Here is a 22767-nt window from a genome sequence, read left to right on the forward strand (position 1 = left end):
ACGATCTAAGATACTCTCTCTAAGAGGTTAGCAATTCCTACACAATAAATTAATACGATATGGAAATCTAGCAACAAGTCTCATGCATAGTAGTTGAAACAAAGCAAGCGAAATCATCCAATGAATAAAGGCATAAATATGAGTCTTAAATCAAAATCAATCCACAACTACTCCCTAGTCCTAGAACAAAAAATCTACTCCATAGACGTCGGAGAAAAACCTGAAGACATAATGTAATCAAACATACAATCCTCAAACAAGAAGAGAGAAAGAGAACGGATGCTTATCCGACGACGACGAGTGATCTTCGGATCTAATCCTTTGCTTCTGGAGTTGATGTGGTGATGAAGGATCGCTGGACGGAGGTCCTGGACGGCATGGAACGACACCAAGGTGATTCTCCCTTTTTTGGCTCACTTTCCCCCCGAGGAGAAAGGGTTAGAACCCTTTTTATAGGCTAGGGCACGGTGTCGCAGCACGTCCGTGCAGATGTGGCACGATTGTGCCTTGTTTTGCCTCTGGCCGCGCTGCACGGTCGTGCCAATTGGCACGGCCATGCGGATCTAGAGCACTGCTCCTGGGACACGACTGTGTAGGATTGCACGACCGTGCATTAATTGGCTGTTGGTCGTGGGGGCACGGTCGTGCAGGTTTGCACGGCCATGCACGGATCCATCTCTGTTTGGCCGCACGGCCGTGCAAGAGTTGCACAGCCGTGCACTGTTCTTCCTCTATTTGGCCACACGGTCATGCAAGGTTGCACGGCCGTGTTCTCTGCCTCGTTTTGGTGCGTCGACAATCGATATTTTTACTCTGAAAGTTGTCTCTATCAACACAAAACTAAACAAAGAGTAGATCTCTGAACAAAAGAGTATTTATGATGAATATATGATAAAAGAAACAATCATGCAAAGAATATATACGCATAAAGCAAGTGATTTTGTGTTAAAACATGCATAAAGAAAACGAGGCCACCGAGCGCTGGCGATCGGTGTTGGCTGTGGCCACCGAGGCGACGTGAGAAGAAAAGGAGAAGGAAGGATTCAGCGCCGGGAAGGAGTGAGGCAATGCAAGGAGGAGAAGAAAACTTGGCCAGCGATTTTGTAATCGAAGAAGAGAAACATCGCAGCAGCGCCGTCAATTTGGGGAAGCCGAAGTGCTTGGGGAAGAAAACGGCAAGAAGGGAGGAAGAGGAAGGGATCGAGAGGAGGGAGGAGACGGCGTATTAGGGCACGGGTGAGGAAAATAGAAATAAAGGAAAAGAGAAAAAAAACAAAAAGGAAAATAAAACTTTTCCTCGCTTAAATGGGGTAGCCTAAACAGGTTTTCCCCGAGCCCTGTTTTTATCCCAGTAAACTCATCCATACGAGCTCCGAAAAATTTCCGAAAAATTTCTAAAAATTTCAAAAAATTCTCTTATCATTATTCACCATTTTTCGGTATTTTACAGATCTACTTTTAGTTTTGCTTTGTAATTCGATGCTTTAACTGCTGTAAGAGGATTCTCCGTCAGAAGGAGATTTTAGTGAGCTTTCAATGTCTTAGATTAGCAATCTCCTTATTGCAAATCAAGTAAATCTTTGTGCCTCTTTCTTTTTGTTAATTAGCTTCTTAATTCTTTTTGTACAAGTGTTTGTGTTAATAAAGCTATAAGTCGAGAAAGGTATTTCTTATCATACAGGACAATTCACTCCCTTCTTGTCGCCCACCAAGAGACCAACATATTCTTTAGACAATTATTGCACATTACTTAGGTTATACACTTTCCTTTACCTAATAACCTCTGACACATTTCACCATCTCATAATTACGGAGGTTGTGAGAGGTGGTATATAATGGAAGTCATCTCTGTCGGTAAGGTACGTTCTCTGAACATCTGAACTCTACTCTCGCGCACGTGTTCCTTAGTATTCTTCATTCATCCATCCGGACTTGTACTAACTTAAGTGTTGGAGGGTCTTCACACGGGACTCCCCCATGGTTTTTAAACGCTGACATTTTGTTGGCTCGTCTCTATATACGTTGAATTGAAAGGAAACCTCTCTGTGAAATAAAAGATCTTCTCTTAGTCAACCATCAAGTCACTATATCTATAGAACCATTTTATAATTTTAAGATAGGACCAATATTAATTATTTTTTAAAAAATTAATTACCATATTCACTGGCCGTGGAGAAATTATAACTAATCTAAGTTTATTTATTTATTATAATTTAATTAAATAGATTAGAATCATATCATCTATTTAATTATAATGAATAATTTCATACAAAAATTTAAAAATATCTAAATACAACACTATTCGTTAATTATTTAAATTATACAAGCGAAAACAGAACGCCTTTTGACAGCTGTATACCCCATTACAGCTGTCAGCTATCAACCAATCTCATAAATTCACGTGATATTTTTAGATACAATTAATTAAAATTAATATGTTACTATATTTAATTTACTAAGTTGCAGGCAGTTTTGATCTAACAATAACGTGTGGACTATCAACGCTGAGTAGTAAGAATCAAAACGTCACCTCGACGGCCCTTTTAGAATGGTTTAGAAAAAAGATAAATCATTGAGAGTTTTATCTATAATAATAATCCATGCAAAGAGGATTTGAGAAAATTAACGGGTGTTCTGCACAGGTTAAAATTGACTGTTACATTTTTATATTATATAAAACAACTGAGTTAATCCATGAAGAACAGACTATCTAAAATGAACAATAATGTGGGTCTCATGATGAAATTTAAAAAATAAAAAGAAATTAAAATTTTAATAGAGAATACTCACCTTCTGTATAAAATTCATAGCGTTCTCGAGAGACCTACAAGAGATTAAAAAAAACAAAATCTCATTCCATTATAATTAAGTTGTATACAATCCTCTTTTTTTGAAAAAAAAAATGTTGGAATGTTGGATGGAATCCCTCGTTTTTTATTTAAGTTTTATTAATTCAGGACTTTAAATTTTATTACTTTTTTCTAAAGTAAAAAAACAATAATTGACATAATTAACTGGTGTTGAGGTTGGCGGAGAGATCATAAATAATACATTTATAAATAACTCAAAAATCTTAACTCACTAATAATTCATTTATAAATAAATTTGTTTATTTATCATTGTTTAATTGAATAGATTAAGATTAATCATTTGACTTCATAAGTTGTTAGAATAATTACATGTAGGGTTGTAAATGAACCAAGCGTTTGTGAACAAATTTGATGTTCAGCTTGGTAAGAGCTTGTTTATGTTCGTTCAATATACATAAGATTAATTAAACAAACAACCTTAAACAGCTTGTTAAGCTAAATAAACAAGTTTGAACACATATGTGTTAGCCCGTTAATGTTCGTGAACAACGTTCGTGAACAATGTTCGTGAACAACATTCATGAACAATATTCATGAACCATATTCATTAATAAAACTTTTTTCAATATGCTAAATAAATAATAAAATAAAATAAAATAAATAAATAAATTAAAATTATCAAGCTCAATATCCAATCAAACAACTAAAACTTTCAAACAATCAAACAAGCTTGAATTGAGAGCTTGATAACATCTAAATGAACCAAGCTCGAACCAAACTCAAGCCAAGTTCGAACCAAACTCAAGCCAAGCTTGAATTGAAAGTTTGATAACATCTAAACGAACCAAACTCAAGCCAAAGCTTCAAACAAACTCAAGCTCATAAAAAATAAACCAAGCCAAGCTTGAATACTCATTTCAAAAGCTTGGTTCATATTAAACTCGGCTCGGCTTGATTATCTTATCAAACAAACTTGAATACCATAAAACTCGATTCGACTTATTTACAACCCTAACTACATGCGACGTGACAATAACTTTCATTCGTTTTCTTACTTTCACCCTGACCTTTATTTATTCAGTATTTACTAAAGCATGATATTCATAGCTGATATTCTCTAGCTATGGAAACTTAATCGTGTCAGCCAGCCGGACCAGCTCAAGGCATATGCTATTAAACTCTATAACTAGGACCCCTTTTATATTAGGATCCATCCAATTATATATAAATAAAATATTAATTTAGATATTAAATATTTAAAATTATAGATAAAATAAATTTTAGTCAAAATTTATTTTCATTGATTATTTTAATTTTTTATTATCTAAATTATATTTGATCAATAATTTTTAACTTTTAGATTTAACCAATAAATTTTAATTTTTATAGATTAAAATTAAATTTAATCGTTTATATTTTTTTTACTTACAGTAGATTTGATGGATAGTTTAAATTTTTTTAATATTAAAGTTAGATTTGGTTGGTAATTTATTTTTAATTTTTTATTAAAATTTGACTTATAATTTTTTATTTTTTAATTTAATTTTCAGAAATAAATTTAGTTAATAAATTAAAAATACTTATGGATTATACTTAATTGATATTTTTTTATAAAAATACTTTTGAAAGTCTTTCAAAGTATATTTAATATTATACTATTATTTCTCTCTAAATTTTATTTATCTTTCTTTTTGCTCCTTTATTATTATTATTATTATTTTACCATTTTTATTATGTCGTTGCTCTTCGACGAGTTATTATACACATTGTTTTTTAATAATTTGTCATCGATATTTACTAGCTAAATATTTTTGACTAAATAAATTTAATTAATAATTTATCGAAATTAAAATTGATAAAAGACAACTTGGTTCACGGAGGTCCTACGGGATCCTAAGAAAGAGTCTATTATACGCAGTGCCTATATCTACTAGACTATTACTCGAACATATTACATTTAAGTCATATAATAATAATTTGTATCGTTGCATAAACTTACCTTCATCCAAATTAAAATTAATTGATATTGTTTTAAATAAATAGCAATTAAAATGTATTTTAATAATATTATAATAATTTATTAATCATGGTCAAATTAGTTAACATAAAATATTTTTTTAATTTTTTTATAAATTTTACTAATAAAAAAGTGAGGTTTGACACAAGATAAAATTATTACTACGTAATATAGGTGGTCACTCCTTCCAATTACATAAATAATCATTGGCAATGTATAAAATTGTCCTTTTAAATTTTACTAATAAAATTAAATGTCTCTAGTAATATTTTTAATATTTATTTTTTTAAAAATATTAAAACCTTATTTTTTTTTCAGCATAAGGGGCCTCAAGAATGGTTAAGACGCCTAGTCAGTCAGGTATAGTAAATTATATTATCAGTTTTAATAATTACATTTATTGGTCTGATTATGTGGTTGGTTGCTTCTAGGGGTGTCAATTCGGGTGGGTCGGGTCAGGTTGGGTCGGGTTGAGTTTTTTTTTAACCTAACCCGAACCCGACCCGAACCCGAGTTTAACCCAAAACACCTAAACCCGAACCCGACTAACCCGATCAACCCGAACCCGCCCCATATAACTCGAAAATCCGATTCAAAACGATTTTTTTGGACTATTTTCCCTATAATTTTTCACTTTTTTCTCAATACTCCATCATTATCATACAAATATACATAAAAACATCTAAATTTTTAAAATAAAATTTGATTTACCCCAAAAAAATCCATGAAACCCTATATTTAAGTCAACCCGGGTCAACCCGAACCCAACCCGACCCAACCCGAAAATTTTTTACTCTCCAACCCTCCAACCCGAACTTGACCCGAACCCGAAAATGCCCAACCCGAACCTGATTTTTTTCGGGACGACTCGGGTTGGGTCGTCGAGTCGGGTTCATTTTTGACACCCCTAGTTACTTCAATACAAATTATGGTAAATATCAGTAGCCAGAATTTAGTCCGTCAAAAAATAAATATAGTATTTAAGGGGAAGATATATTTAAATGCGCATAGTTGATAATATCTCATATCTTAATCATCACCCGGCTATTAAAAATCATTTAGAGTTATATTACTATGTGCACATGTACTGATAATAATAAGACGCCGTAAACACCGTAAGTTCTCATTCCATTTGAACTTGCGATTATAAAATGTATGTGTCCGCTCAATCACAGCCCAGTGCCACCGATCTAAGAAAAAAATATTAAATAAAATATCTAACTTTTTATTTAAGTTTTTTTTTTAATTCAATGCTTTTAATTGTCTTAATTTTTTCAAAGCAAACATCTCATTTTTTTAAAAAAAAAATTGCCATTCACTTTATATATTTGACATAAGGTTTGGATAAATCATTTATAAATGAGTCCAAAATTTTAACGGACAAATAATCTATTTATAAATAATTAAGTTTGCTTATTTATCATCGTTTAATTAAATAGAAACATACGGACCTATGAATAATTTTACACAGCAATTTAAAAAGATAAAATAAAATTTAAATACAACACTATACATTAATTATTTTAAATTCTACAAAATCTAAAATATAATATATGATTTTATATTATAATATTAATATATGATTACATAATATAATTGTAAAATTATATAATCATACTTTATATATTTTGACTATAAATAAATAAACATTTATATATTAATAAATTGGACCACATGTTCGTGTTGCAATCTAATGACATTAATAAGTTCTTTCTGACTCAATGATTCTACTTTTTAACTCAGTGATTTTTTTTTTAATTAGGCGACTCTACTTTTTCACTGAAGGAAGCATTCGGCTTCTTCACTTACTAATTGAAGGAATCACTAGGTGGTTTCCTTTCCCGACTTGACTGTACTAGGCTTCCACTCGGGTATCATTTGGCATCCAACTCGACAGCTTGCTTTCTGACCCCGCATTCATTTGGGTGATGCTGCAACTTCTTCTGACTCGACATTCGGAGCTTTCGATTGACTCGGCGCTCGACGTTGGAACTCGATTGTGATCACTATGACTCGACTAAGATTTGGACTTGATGATACAAGACAACCTTCTTTCAGAGTACCTAGCAGCTCAACCTAATATTTAAGGTCGATAACTTAAGATTATCTACTAAGATCATTTGGATGGAGAAATTGAAATTGATTGTGTAATTCCAATTCAATTAAAATTTCTCATTATCTCCGACAAATTGTCCAATACTATATAACCAGTAGTCCTTATCTTTACTCTTATCAGACGCTTCAGACCATTCCCATTTAGTTATTATCGCACAAATATTCCGAAAAGAAATGAATTGGACTCCTTAAACTTTCTGACTATATTCCATGTTCCTATTTTCCTACCTTTTCGTGGAACTGTCAATTATGTATTGGATGTCAAACTTGACAATAATGTAGGTGGCAAGGCATGGGGGAGAAAAATTTTGATTGGATGTTAAATTATATATTGGATATGACGCATTCTGATCACTTTAATATTAATGACATGAACCGTCGCACGTGGTGCGTCAGTGTTTGCACCTGCAGCCTTGTCTCTTCTGCTGTGAGATGATTGTACGAGTTATTAAGAAGATAAAGGAAATTTGATGGAGGGTATGAAAAAGCAAATAAATAAATCAAAATAATTTTTACTTAAACACAATTATTAGGAAAAAAATAAAATTTATGATTTGTAAATCATATTGAGAGTCCAGTCCTCGTGGAGGCGCTATACGAAGGAAATTTTCAATTTTACAAAATAATCTAATCTTATTTTTAATTTCAAAATATTTTAATTTATTTAATAATTTTAGATCAAAAAATTATTTTAATTTAAAAATATAATATAAAATAATATTAGTTTTTTGATAAAGAAATTTAAAAATTCAAATCTAACATTAATCTTTTATTTTTGTAATATTTTAATTCAATAGATATCGGCCAAAATATCAAATTTATCTAAAAAATAATTGAAACCAAATCGGATAAATATATCATTCTTTAACTATTTGATTGTATAAAATTATATTTATTTAAATTTAAGCTATATATATACTTTTACAACAAAAAATATATTATTTTAACAAACAATATATCATTTAAATATCACGATTGATTTTTTTTTCGAGTTAAAATAAAGTTGTATTATTATGGTAAAAGATGATATAGTGTGCTAATATATTTTGTAATTAGGAAAAAAATATATAATTAATAAAATAGGTTCAACATCAGAAATTTTCAATTTAATAATATAATATAGTATGTTTTATTTAAAAATATTTAATTATTTAATAAATTTAGTTGCAAATTGCTAAATAGATCAAAATTTTATTTTAATTATAAAATATAAATAAAATGATGAGGTGATAAGGGGACACACCAAGTGCGGGTCAAAGACGAAGATAACAACTAACGTGGAGGTCAAAGTCAAGACAGACAAAGTCAAGGTGGTTAACGCCAGGAAGCTATAAGCCTACCAAAGGTGGGTTGAGCGGGGTAGCCTTTAACTGTTGTTCGGGCTTGATCGGTCCGGTCAGCTAGGAAGCTCAACAAAGTGGAACGCTTGTCCAAACGGGACCACCGTCCTCAAAACATCATATTCTCGCAATTGTCCAAGCGTGCGCAGGCCAACCAGATCTCATATCCGGTCGGTTAGAGCCAATCAGCCAAACCGAACTACAATGAAGAAGAGCAGCTAAGGTCTATCAGGCGGGGAATCCCGGTCGCGCAGCTCTCCCACTCAGCCAAACAGTGGGACCCCTTCGATATCTCATAATATTCCTTTGGGAAGTAATGTTGTTGACAATAAGACATGGTCAACAGGCAAATCGTACGACGGAAACTTCTATTGTCTTGTTAGAGATTTGCATGTCTTGTTAAGGAATTGTGTTAGAGATATTTTTTCTGATGTGTCCTTTCATAGGACAATTGAAAGAGCATGTTCATATCTCGAGGAGTATGCATGCTACCTACTGTAGCTAGCACTATATAAAAGGGATCTAAACATCGACGAAGGTATGCACTATTCATCATTCACGTCTGTGCTTTCACTATTGCTCCGATTTCTTCTACCCGATGACTGATTTAAACGTCGGAGGACCAACGCCGGGAACTTCTTCCCTGTCCCGACATTGACATTTCATGTGTTGTAGAGTGGATAGGAGTCTACATGTGATCAGTTAAGAAGTCACATCCCAACTAACTTTCTTTACGATTTTTGGACAGGATCCTACAACAAAAATGAGTTTTTGATAAGGAAATTTAGAAAATCAAATCTATTAATAATAATTTATTCTAATATTTTAATCCACTTAGCTAGGTCAAAATAGCACAAGTTTTTTTTAGTATAATTTTTTAATTACTTTTTTTGAAAATGGATTAATAAATTTTATTTTATTTGTTATTAAAGGGTAAGAATAAGAAGGTCCTCAACGTCTCTGTAATCGATCTCTAGGTCAACATAAAGAAAATAAATTATGAATAACTACTAATTATTAATTTAAATGGCCAAGATGTAAGAAAAATAAAGGGTAAGAATCTTAGACTTACTCTATAATGCCCTAGCACTATCATCCAACGATAGAATATTTATATAGTCTTTCAAATATTAACGGTGATTTGGCGTATTGTAAGACATTTGGCCTATGTTAAACATTTTCCTCTAATTCTATATTTGGTTGTAGTGTATTATCCTCTAATTGCTATTTCAAAATGTCTATTAATTAAATATAATTAATGATATATTTATTGTATACGGAAATTTAATTTGTGAAGATATTAATAAGAATACATTTAAACTTATGTACAATATACATTTACAATATTGATGGATTTTGTCATTAACATCTAATTAATTTTAACTTGTCCAGATTATTTACTAAGTCTCTAGTCACATTTGACCCACTTAAACTTTGATTTCATCAATCTTCTTGTTGAACTTTTGATTACTAAATATCCAATTAATCTTGTGACTCGCTTGGACTTTTCTCTTGTCAACTTTTTCGTTGAATTTTCGATCACCAAGTTAAGTCAACCATTGACATACTTAGACTTTTCTCTTGTGTTAAGTGTCCGGTCCTCCATAATCCACTTAAGCATTTTGCCCATGTTATAAGTATTCGAAAGGCCCAACTTAAGACATAGGCTATTAAGACCTATACCAAGAGCTCCAATTTTATTAGAGCACATGGATTAATTAATTAATTGAAAACATTGAAGAAATTTAAATCGGAGGACCCACTTAAGCATCTCACACATGTTATAAGTATTCGACAGGCCCGGGTTAAGACATAGGTTATGAAGACCTATGCCAAATATCCAATTTTATTGTTGCACATTAATTAATTAATTAATTGAAAACATTGAAGAAATTTAAATTTCTTACTAATTCATTAATGACACGTTATCAATCCTATTTATAGCTTACACTTATATTTATTTCCTCATTAAGTGTCTCCATATAATATTTCTTTCTCACTATTTTTTTTCTCGATAATAATATGAATTAAAGATTTTTTATCTTAGCAAAATAAAATTTTTAAAAATAAAATTAATAAAGTCTTATTTACATTTTAACTGAAAAAATAATTTAATATTTTTTAATAAAAATAAAATTATTATCAAAATATCAGCTAGAAAACTAAATTTTATATATATTTTTTAAAAAAATTATTTTTAATTTTTTTTAAAAAATATTTTTTTTAAACCTATAATATTTTATCCCAAATCCAAATGAAAAATGTTAGGAAAATTTAAAAAGTATATTAGAGAACTTTATTTTTTAAATTTTTTGCCTAAGGTCTCCAGGAAGTTGTATTTAGTCCGTGACTCATTTGGATTTTTCTCTTCCCAATTTCACGTTGAACTTCTGACATTGTCATGATATCTGGTCAACCTTGACATAATTGACTTCTTTCTCACATATTGATTAAATATAAAAACTTAAGCTCGAGTCAATCGGAGTTTAATAATTTGGTAAGAGAAGGCCTCGATGTTGTCGTTCTTTATGCCAAGATGGATTTTTACCATCGTGTTATCGTGGTAAGATTTCTAAACCGGAGCAATACTATTTTTTAATCTTTCAAACACACATTTTACTTAAAAGCATAAAAAATTCATTAAAAACCTACATATATATAAAACTATACATACATATATATGTATAGAAATTCATAATTATCATAGAACACCCTTCTCCTCCCTCATCGATAATATTTCTTTCTCACTCTTTTTTTTCTCGATAATAATATGAATTAAAGATTTTTTATCTTAGCAAAATAAAATTTTTAAAAATAAAATTAATAAAGTCTTATTTACATTTTAACTGAAAAAATAATTTAATATTTTTTAATAAAAATAAAATTATTATCAAAATATCAGCTAGAAAACTAAATTTTATATATATTTTTTTAAAAAATTATTTTTAATTTTTTTAAAAAAAATATTTTTTTTAAACCTATAATATTTTATCCCAAATCCAAATGAAAAATGTTAGGAAAATTTAAAAAGTATATTAGAGAACTTTATTTTTTAATTTTTTTGCCTAAGGTCTCCAGGAACTTGTATTCAGTCCGTGACTCATTTAGATTTTTCTCTTCCCAATTTCACGTTGAACTTCTGACATTGTTATGATATCTGGTCAACCTTGACATAATTGACTTCTTTCTCACATATTGATTAAATATAAAAACTTAAGCTCGAGTCAATCGGAGTTTAATAATTTGGTAAGAGAAGACCTCGATGTTGTCGTTCTTTATGCCAAGATGGATTTTTACCATCATGTTATCGCGGTAAGATTTCTAAACCGGAGCAATACTATTTTTTAATCTTTCAAACACACATTTTACTTAAAAGCATAAAAAATTCATTAAAAACCTACATATATATAAAACTATACATACATATATGTATAGAAATTCATAAATAGTGTATATAGATAAATATTCTACATAACATTATCCTCACACATACATATATGTATAAAACTATAATAAAATACTCTTAACAATTAACTTAAAAAGTAAATGCCACATAAGTAGTAGTAAACTTTCCAATTAAGTTTATTTTTACCACTACTTTAATCACGCCTAAAAGAGATAATGTCTGCAATTACTAATTTCATGCTCGTGGTTGAAGAATTTTTCTTTCTGCTGACGGCCCATTAAAAATAATTTGTTAATAAGTAAAATACAGAGGACAAAATGAACAATTTCGTTGTGTAATGTAATTAAAAAGAACAATGTTACCAAAAAATTCAATAACCTCAATTCTAAAGAATAACAGAGAACAGTCTCTTTATTTAACATCTCAACTTGCAGACTTATCCAGAAGAAAACAACCTTTATCTCGATTAGGGCGTGACCAAATTCTCTCACATTATTAGAAGAAATGATCTCATATCCCCAAGTTCTGGGAACAAACTATCTCACACCCCCAAGTTCTAGGAAGAAACGGTCTCACTTAGACTGAAGATCTCAACCAAGAGGTTTCAGTCAAACTGAAAACTTGACCAAGAGATCTCCGCCAGCTTAGAGGTCTCAGCCAGGAAGTCTCAAACCTATTGACCTAGAGTAGGATCATTATTTTGGATATCAAAAAGGTTGTAGATTTTTAACTTCACCGAAACTCTTGGTAATTATACAGGAAATCAAATAGCAATTTGGACAACCTATCACTCATGGCCATGAGTTGAATGAATTAAATTTTGAAATACTAGTTTGAGTAATCTATCATCTACTGTCAACAGTTGCATAAATTAGACATTGAGATTGCAGTTTAGTTATTCGTCACGCATTATTATCTGCTAGCTGCATTAATTGCTCTTTGACAACGTTAACATTTGAAACCGTAGGAAACGTTGGCTGGTGGTGCATGCAATTAATGGCACCAACTCTACCACTTTAATTGCTCTAACAAGGGCACCACCTCTAACGAATCAATTACGTGTTTCTTCTACTCTAATGGATGTTTGAAATTAGATGATCAATTGAGTGTTTCTTCTACTCTAGGCGCATCTATCTTAAAAACATACAGTCAGACCAAGAAACTATTTTAAGAATAGTAGATCGGCTTCATGTTAACTATTTAGGTCATTTTGGCTCATAAGGCCACATTATCTAATTCATGGAGCATAATTAGAATGCATGTGTTGTATGCTGACACTCAATGCTACCTACTCAAAAGATCTAGCTAGTCATAAAAGAAAATTTTATTATTTGAATATTTAGGGCACATGAAGAGAGCCATCATAGTTAAATTTTAGTATCAAATATGTAATCTAGAGAGAGCTGAAAGTCATGTGATATGAAGAAACTGCACAGCTAGAATTCAGAGATAAGCACACAAAGTGACATCTTTTGACAAATTCCTACCGATAGCACTAATGTGGACAACAAAATTGAACATAATATTAGACTACGGCAATCTCACTGCAAATAAGTGGCTGAGTCGAATCATACACCATAGATCCTATGCAACATTAAAAGAATGGTATAAGAAGTTTGGCGGTTCAGCCCTAGAGTTCTCATATTTTCCCTTCTCTCCTCTACTTAAGCTTTTGTTTCGAGATGACTATAGGGTAGAGCAGGGCATAAAATGTTTATACCATATCCTGCCTAGATATGCAAGCCATCCTGGCCCCATTTACATTATGGGGTGAGACGACCTTAATTAGTTCCAGTCATTCAACATCAATGCCTAGCTTATTTTTTCTTTAGCATACTATAATCTTTGATTGCTCTCCCAAAACTCAAATGCCAACATAATACCTAACAGTGATGCCTCACCTTTCAAACCTCAACTTTTTAATATTGATCCCGAAGCCGAGAACGAAAAGAAAATTTGGATAAATAACGGCAAAAATCAAGACTTTCCAAGATAAAGAAAAACAAATTACCTAAGATAGGCGAGGATAGAGTCACGGTTGGCGGTGGTCTGAATGCAGAGAATTCCTATACCTGGAAGCTCTGTAGGTAGGAGACTAAGCCGAAGCCGCAGTAGTCGAGGCAGATCCGGGCGCCGGCGTCGGCGAGGTGGTAGTACTCCTCGCAATGGAGGCCGTCGATGCGGCTGGAGGACTGGTACTTCGGGTACATGGTGACGAACTTGGCGAAGGTCTCGTCCAGGGCGGGGTTGGACTCGGCGGAGAGGAAGAATCGCTCGGCGGCGAGGTCAGTGGAGCGGAGGAAATCTTGCTGGGCGCGAAGGCCGGCGAGCGGCTGATGGAGCCCGAACCCCGATGAGGGCCACGAGGTCCAGTGCGGGGGCAGATGAGCTCCGACACTGGGTGCCGCGTAAACCTAATTGATAAAATATTAATTTATAAAAAATATTTACTTTTCATAAGTTAATATTTGTTTTACGTAAATATTATTTTCATAAATTTGTAAAAAAATAATAATTAATATGTTACAAAATTTAAAAAATATTAATTTACTTTTGATAACTGATACTACTATTTAATTTGTCCATTAAAATTTAATAAAGAGGATATTTATTGTGCGCATATATTTAATTTGAAAAAAAAAGATTAATACAAATAGATTTAAATTTATATTAAAAAAACAAAATTACCAAATCTTATTATTGCAGTATTTTTGAATGGAATTACAATAAGATTATATATTAGTTTAATAACTATATAATATAATCATATATTATATATTTTATATTTTATATAATTAAAATAATTAACTCATAGTGTTGATATGTTATAATTATTATATTTTTTAAATGGAGTTTCTTTCATTCTTAAATTGAAAGATTTAAGTAAAATTTTAACACGCCAGCTACCATATACGACAAAGATGTTCTTTAATATTTATATTATTAACCTGATTACACTTGATAAAGATATTACTGTATTAGCTAACTGTCACATATGCCCCAAATGCATGACAAATATATGGTAAAGCATTGGTAGTTGTCATGTGATTTGAGAGGTGAATTCAAAACACATAATTGAATTATTAGTTAATATATAATTTTATAACTATATAATATAATCATATATTATTACGGGGAACTTGTTCTAAAATTTTCATATAAATCTAAATATTTGTATTCAATCCTTATGTGATTTTCTTTATTCTCGATACTTGACCAAACCAAATTATTTATTTCAACTCCCTAACTCATACAAAATTACCAACTTACTCCTCTTTGTAAATTAAAATTCTCAAATATTGTTTATTTCTTCTTTCTCTCCAAACTATCGATGCACTTCCTCCCCTTACTTCGAGCCAAGCAGATCACAGTCCCCGACTTCCCCTCCAAATTATTGGCGACAACCTGACCTTCCCTTACTTCGACCCTAAAGCATCTCCATCGATGTTGAAGGCAGAAATCAGAGAACAGGCAGAACCCTACTTTCACCTTCAACCCAAGAATCATCAGTAAGTTATAATTTTCTACCCTAGATTTTGACTAATTTCTTATTCATGTGCGAAAAATTGAAGCTTTAGTTCATGGGTGTTTTAGTGCATGGGTGTTTTCGATTTTGTGAGGTTGAAGTTGAATAAAATTTGATTTCTATTTTGGAATTACAAATTTACGAATGAGTTTGTATTGTATCTTCTTCGATTTAAGAAAAGAATGAGATATGTGGACATTTTGTAATGATTATCAATAAACAGAGTTTTATTTTCTGTTTGAGTTTGTGTTATTTAGAGATGAATTGATGACAAAATTTTTCTGTTTTGTTATTGAAATGAAAATTTCTTAAATCATTAGTAAATATTTGGGGGGGGGATTCTTGAATTGTATATGAATGAAGATTTGATCTTCAATTGTTATCTGATTGAATTAGATGTTATATTTTTATGGATTAGGTTAAAATGGATTTTGGAAGTGGGTCTTGCAACCTTGCATTTTTGGGTAGTTGTAAGTGCAAGAATCAGTTGTTTGTGATTTTAATTTTCAGTTGTTACAGTTTGATGGATATATATGCGAGTCTTGGCAAAAAATGTGCGGAGATTACTTCTGAATCTATGATTTTGCAAGTTGCATGTCACGCCCCAGAGGAGTCTCTGTCCGAAGAAATTTCGGCAGCATCTCCCCTGTACGGCGGACAATATGAAACTTTCTACATATCACATATACATCGGCCACAGGCGGCTGGAATGATAACAAAAAAATAAAGACAAACACCACGCAGTTAATAAAGATATCCAGCCTCTGGCTGCCACAACCACGCAGTTAATAATAGTAAACAACAACAATAGGACTCTGACTCGAAATCCACCCTACTCCACTACACTCGTAAAGCTCAAATCCAACGAACTCACCTCTTCTGCCGTCCAGGCAGGCATATAGTAGAATAAAAACCAAACCATCCAAAAGTCCATCAAACGGTAACAATCCGTACAATATCCATAAATAAAATCCAAAACAAAACTAAAACATAGTCTGATGGAAGAAAAACCAAAATAAAGCAATTAACAACCTAGTAGAGAACTAGCTCTACGTGCAGATGGGGGCCAGCGACTGCCTGACAGCTTCAACCTGAAAATATATCAACAATGGAGGCGGGTGAGTCCAACACTCAGCAGTACAACTGATATGCATAATAAAACAAATAACATACAACACTAATCATGCGTATACCTGAATATGAGGAGGATAAATGCAACTGAAATGAAATCGAAGATATCAGTATTGACCGGATCAAAGTATAAAGGTAACAGGTCGTCAGATCGAGTGGTCATATATGCATGTCAATCAATGCATCCAAACAAATGCATATAAGTGCAGCAATCACAAACAAATAAAATGCAATAAATGCATATGTCAACCCCATACTCAAATCAATGCTCCTGCAATGACAGAGTAAACGGGATGCTGTCGGAGTACTACTGTCCCGTGACCCCAAATCATAAATGGGGAGCTCAATGCTCTCATCTCCGTGAGACAGGTAATATCTTCCGGCTACCACGCTGAGTCTCCGACCAACGGAGCCAAACAAAGTCCACCATCTCGCCGGCTACCACGCTGCTACCCTAAATGCCAACGGAGCCAAACAGAAGGAATCGATCCGGCTACCACCCGAGTCGCGACCAACGGAGCTAACAAGAACCGCCACACACCACCGGATATACAAATCCATGGGTGATGTGTGCAATAGTAGCTGGCGATGAACTCAACCAAAGTAGAGCCGACAATCGCACAGCATGCAATCATGATGCATGATACTGAACATGGCAATCTCATGAATAACATGGCATGATCCATATAAATAGATACAAAGTGTGTACCACAAGAAGACGTATCAAATAGAAGGTACACAAATCGAAGAGGGTATCAAATAAACCCTAGATCCAGAATATAACAGAGCATGTGGTTAGGTCACTACCTAAGGCATATGTGATCAGGTAGATAATATGCAATGCAGAATAAATAAGCAAACAACATGTACTAATCATGTAGTGACCAACCGAAATAAACAGGTAACACAATTACTGTTATATGTTAAACATATTATCATGCATATCAAAAGACACAAGTCAAAGTACCCGCCTCCAATAAAGTGGTCCAATCCGGTAATCAAGATACTCGTCGAGATACCGTCCCGAATCAAAGTCCTGTAATAAACCGTATAGATATATTTTATTTAGCTACAATTCAAACGAATTTAAATAGCTTAATAAAATCCACGAAACTAATATCAGGGAAAGCCCTAATTAACATCACAAATTGCCTACCCAAAATTAATTCTAACCATTGACTAAGGTTAAGGATCTTAACCCTAATCGTTCCATTAGATTCATTTAAAACCCAACTCAATCCATAAACTAAACCCTTACACTACAAGAATTTTTGCATTCAACAACACCCAATAGACAACGCTTTTTAATAAAAACGTTGTCGTTCTTTGTTTTACAACGCTTTTAGTGAAAAGCGTTGTCTATGGTATTTACTTTTTACTAAAGACAACGGTTTTTAATGAAGTGTTGTCTTTAGTGTTGTTGTTTATGGTCAAAGACAACATTTTTTTAAAAAACGTTTTTTAAAGTGTTGTGTATGTTTCCCCTAAACTCACTTAAAATAAATTCGCAGCCCTCGCTTTGCTAAACTCTAAACCCTCAACGCGCGCGCGCCTTCTCCTCACCACTCCTCTCCACGAGTTCTCCTCTCCACTCCTCTCCACGAGTGCCTTCTCCTCTCCTTCTCCTCTCCACGAGTGCCTTCTCCTCTCCACGAGCGCCTTCTCCTCTCCACTCCTCTCCACGAGCGCCTTCTCCTCTCCACGAGCGCCTTCTCTTCTCCTTGCCGCGTGATCTCCTCTGAACCCTAATCTCGACCCAAACTCCTCACGCAAAACTCCTCACGCCGGCCCAACTCCTCCAAGTCGAGATCCCTAATCTCGCATTTCCCCATCTCCTCAATCAAAGTCAGCTTACCCTTCCTAATCTTCTCACGGCTCCTCAACTCCTCTGAACCCTTCGATCTTAGTTCCTTCCTCGCAGAGCAGATTCGAGAGTAGGAGGAACGGAAGAAAGAAAGGTAAAATTTCTTCCATCCTTCTAGAATAAGATTTTGTTTATTTTTGATTATTTTCCGAACTAGCCATTTTGCCGGATTCATCTGCATCAATTTTCCCCCTCCCCTGATTCCTATGATTTGTTTCTCCATTGACTGATGCTTTAATTTCTAATTCAGTACCCACCTCTGCATGGGATATATATATATATATATATATATAAAACTAGAGTGTCATTGAGCTTTCAGTAAGATCGCAGATTGTAACGTTGTTGGTCTGTATTCAGAAAGTTATATGCATTAACTTTTCTGTCCGTGATATTCTTCAGGTTTGCTAACAGTATGCGAAGTGCTTGCTTATCAGAGCATGTGTTGATCTTTTTTAGCAGAGCATTTTTATGTTTACCTGGTAAAAAGGTGAAGCAGCATCACATGAATGAAGGCACAGTCCTAGACTTGATTTTGAAACCTGTGCATGACACTTCACTGGTTTTGCAGTTATATATATGTAGCTGGAGCAAGAGGGGGAATTAGTTCAAGCCATTTTTTTCCCCCTGGAAGGAGAGCCCGGGTGATGCATTAAAGCAGATCAAAAGTTCGTCCGAGTTAATTTTATTACTCTTACTCACTTGCAAAAGGTCCACTGAAAACTTTAGCTTAGATGCCAGATACAAGCTGAACGGTGAGTGTTTTTGTTACTTTCTGAGAATTGTCTGTATCTTATCTCGAAAGCAGGGGCTGCTGAACACTACTTTCTACCACCATTTCCAAAGAACATTAAGCATCGTGGCCTTGATGATTCAAGCTGCAAATCAATTTTTAAGTTTAATTATGAAGATCTCATCGTAATCGGCTTCTTTGGATCTTAATATTCTCGTTCAGCCCATCAAGTGTACACATCCTATGTTTCAATTTGTACACATTATGATTTCATTGACTCATGCCCATCAAGTGTTTGATTAAATGTCTCTTCCATTATATAGATTTTAGTTGATACATTTTCTTTAGTTTAATTCCATGTAATGCTTGTTAGTTTAGTGATTTATGTTCCTATGATGTTTGTTCTTTATTTGAAACTTAGTTTACTTATAAAAGTACATCATATAGGACCATCCAGAATTGAATTAGTGGAGATTTTTCTAAATATTTGTATCAAGGGTCTACACTCTAGTACCATAAGAGCTAATGGACTACTTGATACCGGTAAAATAATTATGGATTTTGTTTCCATAGTTAATATGCGGTTAAATATACTTAGTGATGTTAAATGCAGCATTTTTTTTATCAATTAATATTGAGAGTGAAATTTTAACACGGATTTCTCTGATTGCTATTGCAAATGCATAACATCCATTTTTAACTTATAAAATTTTAAAGGAAATTTGTTTGATTATACATAATTGAATGAAAGTCCTATGCTTCTTTGGTAGTATGTATTGAAGTTGGTTAGCTGTATGATATTAGAGAAAAGGCATTTTTAATCCACGATATAATTCTATGATTATTTATACCTCTGGCCTGTTCATCAAGTCCTTGAGAATCTCAGGTGTTCTGATATCACTAGCAATTAATACATAAATATTTTCATTAATTAGAATATCTTTTAAGGTAGATGCAGATTAGATGAGCCGATTTAATCGATATCGGTTGATAAGTAATGGTTCTATTTTTTTAGGATGAAATCCGATGGGATTAGATATTGGTAGCCTAGCCAGGTGAAGATCTGATGATTGTTGAATCAAATTTTTGTAGCAAATTAAAATTGCAATTAAGGTTAATTAATCTATATCAATGCAATTTTGGTTGCTGCATTGGAATCAATGCAATTTTGGCCCTTCATACATTGGATCGTAATCGGTATAATCCTATGTATTTGCCTAGTTAATTTCCATTGGAATCTTAGTGTCATTGAACCTTACAAGGATGCTATTTACCTGTTGGATTCCCTAAGTTGCCGCATTCGCGATGATGATTCAAAATACGTAATGGAAATGTGAGTTCAGATTTCTTTTAGTAAATATTTATTATAATAAAAATCTTATTTAACAAATATTCTTAACGTATGAAGGGCCTTAAAATTGTTTAATTCAACCAAGGGAAGGAAAGGTAGGAAAAATGTTAAGTGGGAAGTAGTTAAGGTATGTGTACTTTTGTTTAACATATATTGTAATGTGTATAATTTTCATTAACAATTTGACTCTAATTACTATATATAGGCTCCTCAATCTCCTCTCCTGCGAAACAATGTGGTTTTTTTGTGATGCGATTTATGAGAGAAATTATTGAAGAAGTTGAGACTATTGAGAGAGATTCGCTGCAATCAATAGTAACATTATTTAGCTTATCTCAAATTATTTGACATAAACTATTTAAAATTGCAAAGTGATCAGTGTTGATTATTTTTTCCATTAACATAAATTGTGTATGCTCACAGTTCACAAAAATAGGGTACTCTCGTGAACAAATTGATGAGGTTCGTCCGAGTTGGCGGAGTGCATACAAGATCATATTTATGAATAGGTATGGAATGATAGTTGCCATAATTCTATTTAGATTTAAGTTCATGGAATGGTGGTTTTTTTTGGTAATGGAATCATAGTTAATGCCAATTTTTTTGATGCAGTGCATAGTTACCAGATCGACCTTGAGCAGTTGACCCCAAAGAAAAGTTGTCACTGAAGTTTAAAAACTTGTGAAAATTTTTAGTGAATGATGATGTTTTGTGAATGATGATGTTTTGGAAAAATTGTCACTTAGGTGAAAGGATGTTTTCTGGATTAATATGCAAGTACAAAGCACTGTATTATATGTTATTCTGTAAAGTTCTGTCAGTGTAAATTATCTAGTTTCTTTATCTAGCTTTTGTTCCACTATTGGGTTTGTTTTTCTAATAATTACTCGTGCAGCAAAATACTGAGCAAGAAGCTGTAGATCTTATAATCAGGTAAAGTAGAAAAAGTTAACTACTTCATTATGCTTTCATCTTAGTATTTGTATATTTGATTTGTCTTCTTTGAACCAGCTTCAAGTCAAAAGCCGGATCCTCTAGATAGCTGTTAAAAATAAGGTATTATTTGGTTTGTCGATGATCTTAATATTTGGTAATATTTGGTCTTTGATGCTCACGACAGAGTTCCAACGCCGCATGATTACCTTGTTCAAGCAGATTGCTCACTGCCTCAGTAGCTCGCATTTTCGTGTTTGTTTCATCATTGATATTCCTTCTTTGAGTGTTCTATATTAAAAGGAAATACTAACTGTCGATGAGATTGTTATCCTCTTGCTTGAACATGAACCAAAGTATATAAATTTGACCTTTTGATCTGAAAGTATAAAAAAAAGTTAATTGGATACTAGTTTTTTATTTTTTTTTTGCAGTTGCATTTGTTGTATTTTCATATGTTTCTCAGTGAACTTCTAAACAATTCTTTTTTCATTAATTTATTAAGGCTTATTATAAGTTTCAGTTTGATGGTGCAAATTGTTTTCTTTTGTAATCCATCTGCTTCTTCTTTGGTTTAGGAAAGTTGAAGTGAATCCCTTGATAGTTGTTTCATAGGTTTGTTCCATTATTTTCCAAGACGTACTCGAAGCACTATCAATAGCCCTCAAGGACTGTTTACAACCTTGCAATCAAATTAATTGGACTTATAATCTAATGTATGGTCATCTGGAGCATGAATATTGGAGGATTCATGAATGACTCTTCGGATGATGAATGTATGTCATTTAATATTGGTTCATGTATTTATTTAGATACATCTTGAGTATTCCCTATAAATACCCTATGTATTTAACAATTCAAAGATGAAGAAAATCAAGTAGTTGAACACTAACACTTGGACGCCAACATTTTTGAGTTGGCGCCTAGATTTGACCATCTAATAGACACGGCTAAAGGATCAACTTCTATGAACACCCTTAATAACTTATACAGATATTTGTGAACAATTAGGTTGGTGGCTATCATTTATCCTCCCTTTTGTTGTTTTTTCCATGTACCCAATGCAGCTTTCATTTCAAAGGTTCCAAGCTGATGAACAAGGATGGGTGGACACAATCAAGTCAGTGCGATTTGGAGGAGCTGTCAGGATTAGTACCATGGATTGGCTTGGGCAATCTCAATATTTGCGTCAAACTGTCTTCTGGCCTTCCCTATCATCTGCAGTATCTGAGGTATACTATGCACATTTACCGTGAATTTTCCTTATTGAGCTTCGGCTAGTGACGGTTACGAATGTATTTTATTTCAAGAACCGTATAAGCAAGTGTTCGTGCATCTAGTTTTATAACAATGCACTTCGTATCTTTGATCTAAAAAGCTTCTGAAACAAGTCATCTTCTCCAAGCATGCCCTGGTCAACATGCTAGTCACCTACTGGAGTCATTTCCTCGATGGCACGGATGAATACCTGAAATCCATCCTCTACTCCACCATTCTTTGCCACTCCTCAAGCGGAAACAACTGCAAAGGTAGAGTCAACATCA

General features: G+C 33.0%; 1 protein-coding gene across 1 annotated transcript; it reads right to left on the minus strand.

Moving 5' to 3' along the window:
* Positions 1 to 2790: 2790 nt before the first annotated feature.
* Positions 2791 to 15195, minus strand: LOC122043521. The gene is made up of 3 exons (XM_042604153.1): positions 15058 to 15195; positions 13700 to 14102; positions 2791 to 2824 (listed from the first exon to the last, which is right to left on the minus strand). Exons 1-2 carry the CDS (start codon positions 15193 to 15195, stop codon positions 13755 to 13757), a joined length of 486 nt encoding a protein of 161 aa, XP_042460087.1. The 3' UTR covers positions 2791 to 2824; positions 13700 to 13754.
* Positions 15196 to 22767: the final 7572 nt, after the last annotated feature.

The sequence above is a fragment of the Zingiber officinale genome, chromosome 2A (genome assembly GCF_018446385.1).
Source record: "Zingiber officinale cultivar Zhangliang chromosome 2A, Zo_v1.1, whole genome shotgun sequence".
NCBI classification, from domain to species: Eukaryota; Viridiplantae; Streptophyta; class Magnoliopsida; order Zingiberales; family Zingiberaceae; genus Zingiber; species Zingiber officinale.

Excerpts from the sequence above, each read along its gene's own strand:
- LOC122043521 (XM_042604153.1), bottom strand. The coding sequence starts at position 15,195 with ATGATTCTTGGGTTGAAGGTGAAAGTAGGGTTCTGCCTGTTCTCTGAT. Across the intron at positions 14,103-15,057 it reads TGGAGGGGAAGTCGGGGACT|GTTTACGCGGCACCCAGTGT; the intron begins GTGATCTGCTTG and ends TTTATCAATTAG.